This window comes from Populus euphratica, unplaced genomic scaffold (assembly GCF_000495115.2).
Source record: "Populus euphratica unplaced genomic scaffold, PopEup_1.0 scaffold9.1, whole genome shotgun sequence".
Taxonomy (NCBI): Eukaryota; Viridiplantae; Streptophyta; class Magnoliopsida; order Malpighiales; family Salicaceae; genus Populus; species Populus euphratica.
In genome coordinates this window covers 1970183-1987145 of record NW_011499857.1, presented here as the reverse complement: position 1 = coordinate 1987145, position 16963 = coordinate 1970183, and the positions used below count along the sequence as shown (strand labels likewise).

The following is a 16963-nucleotide window of genomic DNA, read 5'->3' as shown; positions in this document are numbered from 1 at the left end:
AAACGGGTTGATAAATAGAAGAAAAAAGCAAGTCTTCCACCGTCAATTAATTAAACCAGGAAAATATCGAGGAATCATCTCTGACTTTTGATATTTTCCATGAACACCTTCAATATCCTGAATTTATAGATATAAACAGATATTTCACATATTTAAATTAAATATTAAATGTTTCACATTCAAATTGTTTTGTTGTGGTGCATAAAAGAAATTATTCAACAATAAGAGATTCTTCGAACTAATTTATATGTCTACATAAATTAAATTATTTTAAAAAAATATTAAAAACACATCCTTCACGTTGATCCAGTACATTCAATCTTTTTTTAATTGCTGTTGTTGGATTAATCCGACAAATAAACAAACAGACAAACCTATTATTTTTCGACTCGACGCGGTATTGATATTTTTTTATTTCCTTTTTGGCTTCATTTGAAAATTCAAAGGATTTTTAATTGCATAATAACTGGAAGCATTTCCTATTATAAATCATCATCCTTCGAATTTCAGAAATTTAACTTCGAAACATTGAGTAATATATCTTGGGAAGTTTTCATTCATTCAAAACATGGAAATATTCAAAGCCTTGACCCATCAATTTGAGGAGAAACTTCAAAAATAAATAAATAGATAAATAAATAAATAAAGAATGCATGTAATGGCTTTTAGAGCTACGCACTGCAGCTACAGCTGTATTACAACTAAAACTAATCGTATACAACTATTATGACTACTCATCTCGTGTTCTATACGTCCATAGCCCAGATCTCGATCAACAATGTGACGAGTGGCATCTAGTGATCTCTCAGCCTCCGAGGATGCCCTTGTTGCTTGGTCTCTCAAGACTTGTAGATTTCTTTTACTTTCAGTTCCTAGTAAAAAATAAAATCCTTCTAAGATCTTGCTATCCCTGGTTTGAAAGCAAATCAGAAGCTATTTTTAGAAAAGCAACAAAGTTTTTATATCCAATAGACATGGCTTATTTAAGGACAAGTAGGGCTTGATTCTTTGATGACAATCCACACAAACTTTCAAGATAGATAAATGAAAATATTCCTACCTCCTTATTAAAAAAGCAATCATTGGAAACTAAAATAAAAACATCATAAATATAGCAAATGCATTACACTAGGAAAATCCCAAATCAACACTTCAAAAAAAAATATTTACACATGACATTTCACACATGCAAAGACAAAAAATCACACAACAAGTCATCTATACATCAAGTAGCAATTTTACAGGGGAGCAATATCATCAATTTAAATAAGAATCTATCTAATATCATATTACAAATATTCAAAGCTAATAAAAATATATTCATCAGAATCTAATAATTAACCTACTGAGCTGTCAAAAATAAGCAAAACATAATGAATCGAGAAGAAATAATATTAGTGTGTGCTAGTCAAGTGCTTACAAGTCATGTGTTGTTCTTGATGGTAGTGTGCGCTCCTCATGTGGCTACTAGAACCTACAAAAATAAGCCAATAAAAAACAACAATTTTTTAGGAGGAATCAAAATTGTGACCTTTGAGTTACCTTGGAAAAAAAAGAACTATTATTTCAACTTATTTCTTAGGCGGATCAAAGTCGAGGCTAAAGAAAGAAGGTCATAGAGATTGACCTGGCACTTGTGATAGCGGTTGCTATTAGATTTCTAAATTTCACACATGCAATGAAAACAATAAAATAAAATTATTCAGGAGTCTTAAGATTTCGTTCGACAAATCTAGAGTTATTTATAAATTTATTATTTGAAGATCTAATATTTTTTGACTTTGAATAATTCTTTAAATGTTAGATTGTTACAAATCACAAGTCGTCGGATTTGTCCGACCTCTAACAGTAATTCATATTAACAACCGTGAGAAATTTTTTAAATTCTTACTTAGAAAAGAGAGATTGTTATGCTTCAAGTATTGATCAATCTAATATGAGGTTAAAAATTTCTTTTTGAAATTTCTTACTTTAAGAAATTTACAAATTCTTGAGAAATTTCTTTTTTAATATGGGGTTAAAAATTGGTTATGATAAAACTGTTTTAATCGGTGTCAATCTAATATGACGTAGTCTCAAAATTAAATACAATAATATGAATTAAATTTATTTGATACAAAATCATTTTTTTAATCTTATTTTAAGCATTAACAATATTTATGCAATTTTTATAGATAAAAAAATTGTTTGTCTCGCAACAAAAAACATGATACCTAACTAGTTATATATTATATATAAAGCTAAAAAAGCTCAATGTCTCATTATATAAATTGCACAGTGAAACTACCTATTTTTTCTCTTGGGTGGAATTTTTTTTGAAAATTATAAATTTCATCATCAAACTTTTTTTTTATATAATTCAATCTTTTTAGTCTAAATTAAAGCTTAATTGTACATTTTTTTTTATGAGAATTGAATTGAAAGATAAAGAACTAAATCAAAGAACACAAGAAAAATAGATGGTGTCTCTACAATTTGTTTGCAAAGCTTATTTTAATCCTTTAACTTTTTAAGCTATTAAGTAACCATTTTTTATAATTGTTATACATTTCATTTTGGCACAAGACTTCATATTTTTTTTCAATCCTTTTCTGAATGGAGAGGATAGAGAAAATCACTACATTCTAGTTTAGAGAGAAAATGTTGTTATTGGATAAGATTTTGGTCACCGAAATGATTTATTCTTATGTCAAAAGATTTCATTTTGATATACACACACACACACTTTGAGAACATATAAAAAACCAAATTTAAACTCTTAAAGATTTTTTGTTTCAATATTGAGTTCTAAAAAGCTTTTTTTTTTTTCCATGTTTTTGAATGCAATATATTGGTTTAACAAAACTTTCAAAGTGTTTCATTGATGTTTTGGATAAAAAATAGGTTTTTAGGTAAAATAAGAACTTCATTTTTTTTTAAAGCGTGCTAGTGGCTAGATTCTAAAGAGCTATAGAAGATGTTTGTTTTTCTTATACAGACAATTGAGTAAAAAAATTAAAGGCCAATATACGAAACTTTTTATGAACGAGCCAGATATAGGTCAAACAATGCCTAGTCTCTTTTATTAAAAATCTATTTTTTTTGTTAATACCGGTTGTTGTATATCTTTTGTAAAATAATTTATAAATATATGTTTTAATTAATACCTCCATTCTCTCTCTCTCTCTCTCTCTATATATATATATATATATATATATATATTACTTTTAATACATGCAGTCTTGCATAGTATTTTTATTATTATATGTGTTGATTTCTATTACAAATTAATTTTAATAAATTTTTTTTATTAAACACAATTATGTAAACAATCTATGTTGCGATATTAAATATTTTAATTTATATTGATCTTTCAAATTTCTTGAATTACATTTGTATTTATTGTTCATGATTTTTTTGTAAAATTTATTTACAAAATGAATTATAATTTATTTGATTTTATGCATGTATAAGTTTTTTAATTTATATTTATTATTTTTTAATATAAAAAAACATGTTGAAAAATCTTTCATGTTTAAATTTATATAAGGTATTTTTCAATTTGATTATTATTCTTAAAATCTTCCAGTCTTTTTTCTTAACCTTTTTTATAAAAAAATAATTTTTTATAGTTTTATCTTTTAATCCAAATTAATACTGTATTATTCCAACTTATTTAATTGGTTAAGATAATAACCTGAGTTACTGTATTTCTCTTCTTATTCCAAAACATATTGGCGAATACCAAAATATAATAGCGGGCAAATAATACGAACCCGCATCTTAGCGTGCGCACCAGCCTTATAATATCTATTTGTGGAGTTTCCGAGGAGAACCAGCCTTTTTTAAAAGCATAATATTGCCGATTCTCTAGTTGGATGAAACACAGAGTGGAACATTTTATTCTTTGTCCGCAATTAATAGATTAATTGGACTCGTTCCCCACCCTCTCTTTTCGAAAGGTGCACCAAATCGCATACCTGTCGTGAATATAATAAAGTATGATTGTTCTTATCTCTTACATTTGTACCCAAACAAATCATACATTATGAATGGTTTTGAGTAAAAAGATGCATTTGGGACATGACATTATGAAGGCAATCGAGGAGAAATGATGCGTTTGGTGCAGCAAAAAATTGAAAGAAAAAACAAAGGTGCATGTGGATTCGGGGCATTCCAGGGCTTGCATAATTGCACCACCAACAGAGTCCTCCATAGAAGATCGAGGCCTTGGGGGGCATAGCGTCCTCTGAACGGATAAACTGTTATTCGACGGACTATTTTAATGCTGTCAGAAACTGTTCCGGGAAGGCTGAGAAATGCTAAACCCAGCATACAATTAAAGGGAGTTGCTATCGGCACACCCTTCTATCTATCTATCTATCAGCACAGCCTTATATTTTTATTTATACTAAATACATCAATTGTCCTTAGATTCCAAAAATCAAACAGTTTATGGGCTCTCGCAATCTGATTTATCTCTGCCAGAAATCCATGGGGGGTGATCTGACTCTTCATCTCTATTTTAAAAGGGTATTAAATGATCTGGCTATATCAAGGAATTGTGATGTTACATGGCTGGAATTTGCTGTGGCCTGATATATCCAATGGATATCATGGTTTTGGTTTTAATTAATTATAGCTATAATAATAAATATTATTAATTACAGTGACTGGAACACAGGGACAATTTGAGCATTCCATGTGCCAAAAATAAAGAAGGTTGCGCCAATAGCCTCTTTCATAATTAAAATCCCAAACTAACCCCCTCGACTAGCACATGGTCATATCACTCTGTTCAAGCAATTCACACATTTATATAAAAATGGTGATTCGTAAAACGTATTCTTTTATTGAAAGCATCACGGATATTTCCTATGAAATAAATCGCCCGTGAAATGAAATAAATTATTATTATGATTATTATTGCTCAACTAATTACTAGAAATCCCCAGTATTAACTCTCTGTGCCTCTAGAATCAACAAACAAATCGTTAGATTCTTTTTATCCTCTTAACAAATCTAGGGCGTGCCTTGGATTGATGGGCTCATGCTCGGCCTAGAAATCGCGCTGAGAGCTAAACAAGTCTAGCAATGGGCTGATGGCTATTCAGGCCTGGTCTCCACCTTACGGTGGCGAGGGCTGGTGAGTGGTGAGGTAAAAGTTGAGCGGGGACAACGTATATATAAATATCTAGTAGTAACTCTTTTTTTCCCTCTTTATGAAACAAAATATATAATTATTTAAATAAGTGAATTCCGTCCTCTACCGACTTTAGTTATTGTATTGAAATCAAGGAAGTATAGTTGATGTTATGGTATCAAGAAGAAGAAGAAAGCATGTGATTTTAGCAATTTAGACAACTTGGATGAGCTGGATTGAAGTGCTAGGAAACTTCTACCTCTCCCAATTCACTTTGATCAATGTCCGCCGCCGCATATGTGAAAAGCGATCCTTCTGAACCACTGTTACGAGGAAGGTCTGGTCTTCATATGACACCTTATGTCCATCAACATTCAACTTTGCGGCGAGTTGTGGTTTTGACAACTCGACCTCCGTCCATAGCTAACTGACCATACCGATCAACTTCTGCTTACTAATTAAAAAGCGTTTATTTATGCATTTCATTGGAGTTTTTGAAAAAACTTATTTTTTTTATTTCTTTGTTTTATTTTTTTTTGATATTTCTAAATTGTTTTGAAGATCCAATTAAAAACAAATTTTAAAACGTAAAAAAATTATTTCTGAATTACTATTTTAATACCAAACAGGAATTTCCAAACGACTCAATCGCTATTTTGATACCAAACAGGAACACCCGGAGCTGAAAAACATCTTAACCCTTTCTTTCGGGTCTATATTACAAAACAAAACTAACGAAAACAAGAGGGAGAGAATAGATGGCCCACAAATATATTTTTCCCAAACTAAAAATAGCCTACAAGTTATTGTGTATTCAACTTAGTGGACTTACTTGTAATTTTTCCAAAATATATTCATATATAGGAGGACAACCCATCAAGGTTAAGAAATCATAGAGTGCAAGCAACCATCAAAAGAGAAGTATGCTGAGCTCTAATTCCGCAGCTGTGAACGCGCTTTCAACAGAAACTCGTTATTGGCACGTTAGAAAATTGTCTTTATTAATCCCAAAGCTTCCAAGCAATGACAGGGGATAGATATCAAACCACCTGTGGAGGGGGACTAAAACAAGGCGCGCTCCAGCAACTCCCTGGATGGTGCAATTAACAGAAAAGTTTCATTGAGCATGAATTCCTATAACATGGCTTTCTCCATCAATTATCCAAGGCAATGCGCATGCAATGATGCAAATGGTTTCACTCTCAACTACCCTTCTATGGCAAAGCAATGTCTAGTCAATAAGTCTTGCTGAATAGGTAACAATACAAAACAAGGGTGAAGATTCCTCAGCAACAAAAAAGGAAAAAGAGAATAAGATTTACAACTTTTGCTCCTCCCCCCTCCCAATGATTTATACATACAAGTGGGGACGGAGGCTTCTTTACTAGTATACATGTGCTTAGCATCTATTCAAGTTAAACTGAAGTTGGTTAGAAATAATTGAGCGAACCTGTAACTATTTTCGATGACGAATCATCAAAAATCCAAGGAAACCAACGTCCATTATCCACTCGAGCCAAGTGCACCAGCGGGTGATTCAAAATTGCTGGTTCAGATCAACCAAAGAAACTCTCCAATTTGGATTTTCCCAATTCCCACGAGGCAAGGGGATTCCTATTGTGACTTTAAAGTGGATTTGCCATCAAAGAACCTGGCAACTGCCTGATAGAGATTTTCTTCCTCGAAAGGCTTTGAGACGTATCCATCCATCCCACATTTCAAGCACTCATCATGTGTGGCATGTATCACATCAGCTGTCATTGCTAGTATTGGAATATGCCACTGTCCTTTTCTAGCTGTTCCTCCTTCTACCATGGATTCACCATTCATCTGCTCATTTGCCTGGCTCTCCATCTGCCGGATACGACGTGTTGCCTCAAACCTGGAGAAAAAAACCCATGTAAATGGTACTTGGAATGTAAACGTCATGCAAAGCATGCCAATTGTACTTGCTTAGTTCCTGATGCTGTGCAATCAAATCTGTAAAGTATGCATAAGTAGTGGTAGAGAATATGAGTCCTACGCCCCTAGATCACCAATTTGTGTATCCTTCAAGGTTTGAAACTTATGGGAGCATGAAATTTGCTCTTTAAACTTATTTTAACAAGTAATGGAGCCTAGTTACTTTTCAATCAGATGAAAAGATACAAGAACCAGGCAATTCATCTCCAGAAACAAGGACCAAATGCCCTTCCATTCCCACTACTGCTCTGATCCCAAGCTCTGGTTGCCCAAATATGACTGGCACAAGCATGGCTTCTTTTAGCCAAAAAGATTACATTGCTCCTTGCAAACCACAAATTGGAGCAACTAAAAACACACCTGACCTAATAATTTCTCCATATACGAACTAAAATTTCTTATGCAATATTGTTATTTGATGCCAAAAAGGTTCATTAACAAAAAAAATGGAAAAAAAAAAGAGAGGTAATCAAAGACATCGATCAGTTTGGCTTTATGAGAAATGGGTATAGACAAAAATAATTTCATGCTATAAGCAACCAAGGAAGAAGAGCTGAAAAATAAAGGACATTGCAATCCAAAATCACAAAACAAAATCTCAAAGTCATACCCATCCATTTCTGGCATTTGAATATCCATGAAGCATGCATCAAAAGTGTGTGGTAGTTGAAGCAATTTCAGTGCTTCTTTACCACTGTCAGCACACTCGACATCAGCTCCAAACTTCTTTAACGCACCTGCAGCAACTCTGCGGTTTACCCTATTGTCATCAACCACCAGAATCTTCTTTCCGCAGAGAAGGCTCTGAAGGAAAGAAGATCCATTTGGCATGCATTTCCCTTGTGATCTCTTCTTGCCCATGCCCAGCACCTGAAGAAGACATGCAGCCACCATACTTGCTCTCAAAGGTTTCATGATCACGGTATCGGCAAAACCTGCTGCCTTTGCTTTATCAAATTCAGAATTGGTAATATTCGTAGCAAGAAGGATCATCTTAGGAAACTTCAACGCATGTCCATTTTGTTTCCAGTCCAGTTTCCATACACTTGAAACACCATCCTCCCCAGAAATCCATGCATCCTTCTCGACTAGAATTATATCTGGCTGGATTTTACTTCTGCAATTTAAAACAAAGAGGTTATGCCAAGCACAAGGTAGCATGGAATTTCAAATTCTCAACAAAATGTAAATGTAGGAGCTCTATCAATGATCTATCTTTATCGGCTACTTCACGAGTTATCTTTTATAAAAACTATTATTTGATACGTTTCTGATTCAGATCAATTCTTTAACGGTTTCTGTATCAGCCAAAACTACAAGTGCTTGCACAATAGAAGTGCACTCCAAAGAATTTAGGAGACACTCCATGAGAGAGTAATTTTCTTTGGTTACCCTATCAAGGAAAATTTCAATCCAAAAGTTTTTATGAAAAAAGCTTACATTATTAAGTGAAGGAAAAATATAGGCTTTTATGCTTTTAACATACTCTTTCACATAAAAACCCTGCTGATCGGCCTACAGTTATCTTACTTCGAAATTATTTTGTGAACATTGGAACTCACTCTTGACAGTTAGGCCAAAGCTGTCAAGAAAGATAAGGAGAGAGAAAAAATCCATAAACCATCCCCAACCAACAACTCAGTGCAATAAAGTTTCAGTAGAAATCTTGGCATTGCAAAAATTCAATTACAACTACACACTCCCAACACTGTTCCTGATATGAATTCTATATGATAAACACACTGCAATCTGAATCTTGGGCAGATGATGTGCATCATAGCAGCAAAGACATGAAAATAAGTCATTTCTAAGTTAAAACACAGAAGCCACAATCTAGTAAACGAGCTTACCCTCCTGAAGACACAAAGTGGCATGAAAAGTGGAATGATTTAACGTGTTTTTTCATTAAGATCGAACCAAAACACAAACCATGGACATTGGTGATGGGCAGAAGATTCACACATGTTTCTTGCTATTTCATTAGAACCTTTCAATTTCTTAATTAAGTTAAAATGATTAGGGGCAAAGCCAGCCAAATGAACTTACCCAGATGTTAGAGAACCAGTTTTCCCACAGCTACCAGCAGCCACCTTGAGGTTACTCACAACTTCAGCTAGGATACCAAGCCTCTTCAAATGGTATCTGGTTACAGCAGCCCTAACTGGTTTTCCATCAACAACTAATGCTTTCAATCCTCTAAAGCCAGAAGGCAAATCTTCAGCATTGCGTTTTTCCATTTTGGTGAAAGCATTTTTCTTGCACGTGCCAAAAACAGCTGTGAATGAAAATGTGCTTCCAACCTCAGGTCGGCTAATAAAGCTTATTTGACCACCCATGAGCTCAACCAGACATTTGCTTATACTCAATCCAATCCCAGTTCCTCCATAATGTCTTGATGTTGAACTGTCTGCCTGCACAAAGGGCATGAAAACACGACTCTGGGCTTTTAAGGGGATGCCAATTCCTGTATCCTCCACACATACCATCAAAGTGATATTTTCAGAAGCTTCATTGCTGGTCATTACATTTATTGAGGCATCAAATCGGAAATCTTCATCGGAAAGATGCTTAAAGACATCCCAACTGTTTTGATCATCTGCTGCTTCACAACCACTTAAGGTTTTGAACTTTTGGGACCCTGATATAAGCACACTTTCATTGGACCCACCAATTAAACAAGTGTCTGCTTTTGTATCTGTCGTGGCCTTGGCATGTTCATACAGATGAACTTTAACGAATGTATGTCCTCTTTCAGTGAACTGCCAAACAGAATTAAATGTCAATTATAACAAGAGGTCGAATTCTAAAGAAAGCAATAAAGCTAATGGTGAAAAAAAAATCATTATTGGATTCATCATAAACTGCATAGTAAAACATAATATTTGTGCTAAGACAAACCTCTATCACTATTACTGTTGGCTAATTGATAAATAAACTAACAAGAAATCATACAGATACATTCTAGTAGGTTGAACTGTATAACAAAATTCAAGCAATACACTAACCTTAACAGAGTTCCCCACCAGATTTGTGATAATCTGCCTGAATCTCCCAGGATCACCGACAACAATTTCTGGAACTTTATCAGAAACAAACACAGCCAGCTGCACTTCCACAATTGATTACGCAACCGTGTTTCAGGCATTTTTTACAATGAGATAACACATCCAGAATGCCACCACCAATTGACATCAGGAGTCCACGGAAAAGAAGAAAAAAAGAAAAGGTCAGATTAAACATAAAAGAGAAACTTGGCAGTTTGTCTTTTACAAAATCCAAAAACCAGACGCGATATTTCAACCCAAGGAAAAGAATGAAACAAGTCTTTGGTCCCTTTAAGAGAATTCATTTCAGCTAACAAGAAAAGATATGAATTTACTGACTTGCCCTTATTCTGTTTCCCTAAGACTTACCTCAATGCCTTTGTTTCTAGACTTCTCAGAAAATAAAGAAAGGACATCATCTACTATGGATCGAATATGGAATGGAACTGCTTCCAGCTCTAGCTTTCCAGCTTCAATTTTTGCCCGGTCAAGCACCTCATTTATCAAAGCTATCAGTGCCTTTCCACAGACTTGAGCAGTTTGAGCATAGTCCCTCTGGGTTGAACTTAAATCTGTATCTAGTAGCAAAGCAAGCATTCCTGCAATTGTGCACAGACCATACCACTGATTATGAAAAGACAAGAACATTGAATATTTTTCATATTCCAGAAAAGGAGAGATCTTGCATACCAAGGATGCCATTCATAGGTGTTCTGATTTCGTGAGATACAGTAGCTAGAAACTGGCATCAAGAACACAATGATACTCAGGTAAGAAGATGCTACAGCAAGAAAACAAGGGCGGTTCAGTTATATTCATCACAGAAATGTTGAGAAAAATACCTGGGATTTAGCAACATCAGCAGCTTCAGCCTGGACTTTCAAATCCTGCATTTCATGGAAATCATCCTCGACCTTTACAATATGAATTGCAGCTTCATACAAGATGTAACCCACTAGTAAACCGATCACAAAGAATAAGAAAGTTGTGGTGAGTGCAGTCCATGAAGTGGGTGCCTTCTCGTGGTACCTGCTGAGATTTCAAATTATAAGCATTTGTATGCCGGAAACTCACTCTTCCATTTATCTTAGGAAATCAAGATCAGTGATTTGATACATTTACCTGCATGTCATCAGATGCCTTCTGAATGGATCTCCAAAATCAAGCTTGCTTTCATGCAAAAGAGACATGTCACCGTCTTGATTTTGGTGACCATACATGATTAAAAGGTCAGAAGAGTTAGTTATGTCATAAACATTCACCAAAATTGCCTGATTCCCAGCAAGTTGTCCGAGTAAATTCTCCACAAGGGACTCGACATCAAAGGCTCCACCAAGGTATCTGCTTTCAATTTGAAATCTATATTAATAGATGATACCATATTTTCTACAAAATACATGGCATCAACCAAACTGTAAGGGATGAAGCATTCCAACACGGGGAGCCCAAATAGCCAGGAAATAAAGGTGACGTGGATGAAATTCCAGCCATAACATCAAACACTACCACAGGCCTAAAAGAGCATTTGACTGTCTGTTTTCTAATAGCTAATAGTGAAATGCAATTCAATAAGAAGTTTTAAATTTCCATCTCTAGACAGCTCAGGAGAGGTACACTTGAAAAATCAGAAATTGGTTCAAGGTTGTAGAACAACGATCACAATGAGGAGCAAATTTGCATTTAAACACAAAATTATTGCTAAAATTCAGAGGCAGCATGGGGGAAATAAAATCCATCATATCCATATCGAAGAAACAACACCTCAATCTAAACTGCACACCTGCTGATACAATAACGGTTGCCAAATTTTCATGTCAATGACAAGCATATAGAGTAACAAAGGATTTACCTTGCCAAATCTTTTAAGCTATTTTACAAAAATAAAACAATTGAATCATTTTGAAGCGACAAAACTGTCTCTGTGAAACAGAACGAGATTTTTTCTTTTTCTAATATATGATATTGTAGATATGCAGCATTGCAGCAAGAAGATAGGAAAACAAGGAAAAGGAGAGATGAAACAAAGTCTCAAAATGTCATATTTATTATGCACCAACAGATCAAATTTAATGGCATCAAACAAATAATCTCATCACACTAACAAACCAAAAGGCGAAACTTTTAAGCTCAAAATTAGTATCTAAAATAAACTGCTGAAGCATAAAGAGAATTTTCTGAGTAACATCATAGAACCATGTTTTGTCGAATCTTCTAGTCAGCCTATATATTTTTCAAATCGAAACAGAATTTAATTGAAAATGTTAATATAAACCAACACTTACCCAGCGGTTGCCTCAATGCGCTGGGCCACAGTTGGGCTTGGAGGAAGCTTAGATTTGTAAACAGGGAATGTCAATACAACACCGAGGTGATGAGAACCTAGTAACCTAAAGGGGCCCGTCAAAACAGCTTTCCCGGTAGCCCTAGCCCTCAGTATGTTTTCTCTGTCCTCCTGCATCATGCCAAAGAAAACTTAAAAACTAGATACTAAAACGTAAATGGTGTAAACAAGGGATCCAAATTCAAGTCACAGACTCAAAAAGTTACCTCCCCTGACATCATGTCAAGAGACTCAATGTAGGAGACCGTCTCCTGAGAAAATATAACAGGTGCATATTCATCTCGAATGGGTGAAGGCTCCCTCTCCATTGTCTTTATTGTCCACCCATGTTGCCTCTCAAATTCCAGCCGCTCTGAATTGACCACTCTTTGTGCATAGGCTACGCCACTTAACAATGGCCTCTCAAAAGCAGTTCTAGCAGTGTACTCAGCAAAGGTTTCCTGCAGTTTTTGTCAAAATCAAATCTCAGCATGCACAATCGGATAACAAGGTATCGAAGGATGAAAGAACTCCCTAGTCGTATACAAACATTTGACGAAGTCATATCGAGTTTTTTTTACGTCTTGCAAGCCAAATCGCAAGAAAATGTAAGTTTCCAATGGCTTCACCATAATTTGTTGAGGAACAAAACAGCCTAAACAACTTCAATGCAAAAAAAAAAAGAAAAAACAAGAAGAAGAAGAAGAAAGAAAGAAAGAAAAATTCTGCAGAAATCGAAGTTAACTAAACCTTCCATGACTAGTGGCTAAATCGAAGTGAGTTTTCCATTTATTTATTTTTTTGTCTGGGAACAGAACATCAAACAAACTGAGATTCCAAAATCATCTTCCCTTCTTTTATTTTTTGTCTTTTTCGCCGGCAACCATTTAGAACCTTCAAAATTCAACTAACAAAAACTGAAATCAAAAGTTTCAAGAGAAAGAAGGGAGTACAAACCTGGTCAATTGCAGATGGGTTCTTGTAGTAATGAAAAGTGGAGACAAGAATGGCAAGGGCATGAACATGGTTGACACTAACATTGAATTGATCTTGCAGCATTCTAGCCCTTTGATCACACATGCTACTCAGCACCTCCTTCCTCCTCACTCTATTATCAGCATCCATGCCATTGTATATTGTCAAACTAAAAAGTGCCATGGCCATGACCCAGAGCAACAGAATCTTGGGAAGCCAAGTCCTGTTGGCTTGTATAAATGTATACCCCCTTTTGGTCCCCATTTGCCCATTCATTTTAACAGCCACTGAGTGGCGGTAGCTTTGCTGTATATTCAACGCCATAGATGGACTCGAGCACAACAAGAACTAAAATCTCTCAGTTTCTTCTTGATTTTCTCCTTGTTTCTCTGACCCCCAGTTCATATCTAACAAGGACAAAACCCAATAACACAGGGACACAAAACAGCCATGTATGTCTAAGGTAATACTCCTTAACAAGGCAGCAATGTTGCAGCTACCCTTTTTTCTGATGTACAGAGACCTTTTTTCTTCTTCTGATGTACAGAGAAAAGTGGCACTGCTGTTGCTTAACTACAAGTAAATTATCATTTACAGCATTGTTTAGCGTGATTTGAGCAAAAGAGGAAGACAAAAGAAATTAGAGAAATAAACAAATCCCTCTCAAGAAACCCATCTGAAGAACTGAATAGAGAGACCCGGAATTGAAAATAAAAGAGTTCTGGATTGTTAATTAGACACAAGCATGAGTCTCGAAAGGTAGAAAACAGCCCAAATTCCAAAGACTCTCTCTTTCATTCACTTCTCAAAACAGACTGTTTTGTATAAAAAGAAAAAACACTAATCATTTTCATCTCCAGGCGTGAAGATTTTAGTATTTTTAATTTTAATTTTCACTTTCACTTCTTTTTTTAACTATGCATGGGAGACAGGAAGAGAGAGGGGAATAGTGTGCGCGAGAGGCAACGAGACAGGAAGAAGCACGTTCACTGCTGTTCGTTTAGTATTATAAAAATTAGCAGCACTAACTACAAATCTAAACACATATTGACCAAAGAACACGAACAGCGAAGCACAAGCGAGCAAAATGCTTTTTAGAGATAAGAGGGAGGGTGTTGAAAGAAGGGAACAAACTCAATCAACAATGGTGGGTTTTTCTGTAGTCCAAGAGAGAGAAAGGTGGAGGTGCTTTGAATAATGGCTAAGTTTTTACACGCAGTTTTTTTTTATTTATTTTAACTTGATTTGGACAGTCTTGATCTTGGGTTTTGTATTTATTTATAATATAACGTTTGTGGATATGTAAACTTTTATCTGCCCCTTGCTTTTTAAAGCAAACTGAATCGAATTTTTAGGATTTTTGGAGATACGCCAACTCCCTCCCTCCTTGCACAATCTATTAAACTATGAGTTATAACTCCTACTCTCTCTTATGAGAGCCATGAGTCTTCACTGACTCTCTCTCTCTCTCTCTCTTCTCTGTCTTTCTTGTTTATTTTATTAGGGCATCTCCCACGCCATACTTCCTCCCCCCTTCTTGTTTCTCTCTCTTTCTGTTTATAGTCTGCATTTCGCATTGACTTGACATTGGTACTTTTTTCCTTGCCTGTATTTTATGGGTCTAGAACACAGCAAGAGGATGCATTTTCAATTCTCGTTTTTTGCCTTTTCTGTGGTTAGATTTGCTTTTATTTGGATGACTTTTTGTTTTTCCTCTTACTTTCGTCTAATCTCTAGCTTGGGTTGGCATTAAAATTCAAGACTGCCTGCTATAGAAGCGTGTATTGGTGTATAATGTTTTTTTTTAAAATGTTATTTATTTAAAGATATATTTAAATATTTTTTTGGTATTTTTTTAATATTAGCATATTAAAATCTTGCATTGAGAATATTAATATAACATTTTAAAAATATTCATATATATTTTCAAAGCACACTACCAAATAAGCACAAAGTGGCTTCTAGAATCCAAACATAAGAGTAATGCTCCACGCTACCACTTTAACATGATTTTGATGTATTATAGTTAAAAAAATAAAAATAAATAAAAAATATTATTATTTTAATATTTTAAATTAAAAATATATTATATGTGTTACATTATCAGTACCAAACATGTAATAATAATCAAAATTATTGTAACCTTGATATCAATATAAAATATATGGATTTCTTATCTTTAATTTAATTGAATACATAAATAAACATAGCATTTTCACTCCTTAGAAAAATAATATAAAGATATATATCATCAACGATAGCAATAATAATTGTAAAAAAGAAAAAGTTGACTTGCTATTGAAAAGTTGTATTTGGTATGAGTTTTAAAGTATTTATTTTGTATTTTTTATTAACATGTTTTTTTATTTAAAATTATTTTTATATATTTTTAAATTTTTTTGATGTGATAATATAAAAAATAATTTTTAAAAATAAAAAATATTATTTTGATGCATTTTCAAATAAAAAAACATTTTAAAAATTAATAATTACCATATTCTCAAATACCTCCTAATAAATAATCACAAACAAAAAAAAATCATATTCAGTTTACTAATAATAACTTTACTAATTTAATTTTGTTAATTTTTTTTATTTATATCTTCTTTATCATTTTACAAGTGTAATAATAATTGTTTTTTAAAATATTTTTTATTAAATAATATTTTAAAATAATATTTTATTATTATTATTTATATTAATATATTAAAATAATAAAAAAAACATTAAAAAAAGAGAGTGTAATTTAATAAAAAAAAACTCAATTTTTTTTAAAAAACACTATTTTTCTCGAACATCAATCAATCCAAAAATTGAGAGTTGTGATTGCATATCATATCATCCATTTCGACGGTCAAATTGCTGCTCCTATAAAAACAAATTCATGAATGCTCACTTCCTTGTCAAACGCTATCCAGACCGCCGAGAGGGCTGACATTGAGAGGCAGAACAATAAATTTGACTCACCATCTGAAACAAGTACGAACTGAAAAAAAAAAACACCATGGTTTGGTTCATGAATTTTAAAACTAAAAATTTGGTAATTCAAGATCTTCGTTTGATTATCTCTCCGCAAATCAATCTCTCTCTCTCTCTCTCTCTCTCAAATTTGGTAATTCAAGATCTTCGTTTGATTATCACTCCGCACATCAATCTCTCTCTCTCTCTCTCTCTCTCTAATTTATTTGAACTGTGCTTGTGAGTTTTCTTCTCCGTTCTTTATTATTATTCTTATTGTTATTGTTATTATTGTCTCTCTCCCTCGCTTCCAATTTTTCTTCATCACGCTGTTGTTTTGTCAATTATTCCCGTGAAAACTTAAAAATGTCAGCTAACCACCATACTTCCATATCTCATTTAATTTGAAGATCTTTTTTTTGTCAACTATCCATTTATAATTTCAATTTGTCATTTAATGTGATTTTTAATTTTAATTTACTTGAGAAATCTGTTAGATTTATTGAAGACTTTAATAGGGAGAAAGGCTGGATTCTCACCTACCATTCAATTTCCAGTTAAAAAACAAAACTACAAAGATTG

At 33.7% G+C, this 16963-nt stretch overlaps 1 protein-coding gene across 1 annotated transcript; it reads right to left on the bottom strand.

Annotated features, from left to right (window-relative positions):
- Window positions 1-6268: 6268 nt before the first annotated feature.
- Window positions 6269-14663, bottom strand: LOC105123728 (histidine kinase 4-like). The gene is made up of 11 exons (XM_011023434.1): window positions 13406-14663; window positions 12676-12909; window positions 12411-12580; window positions 11251-11469; window positions 10971-11157; window positions 10819-10870; window positions 10498-10727; window positions 10090-10188; window positions 9131-9843; window positions 7695-8201; window positions 6269-7004 (listed from the first exon to the last, which is right to left on the bottom strand). The coding sequence occupies exons 1-11, from the start codon at window positions 13745-13747 to the stop codon at window positions 6737-6739; spliced, it is 3021 nt and encodes a 1006-aa protein (XP_011021736.1). The 5' UTR covers window positions 13748-14663; the 3' UTR covers window positions 6269-6736.
- Between the last annotated feature and the right edge of the window lie 2300 nt (window positions 14664-16963).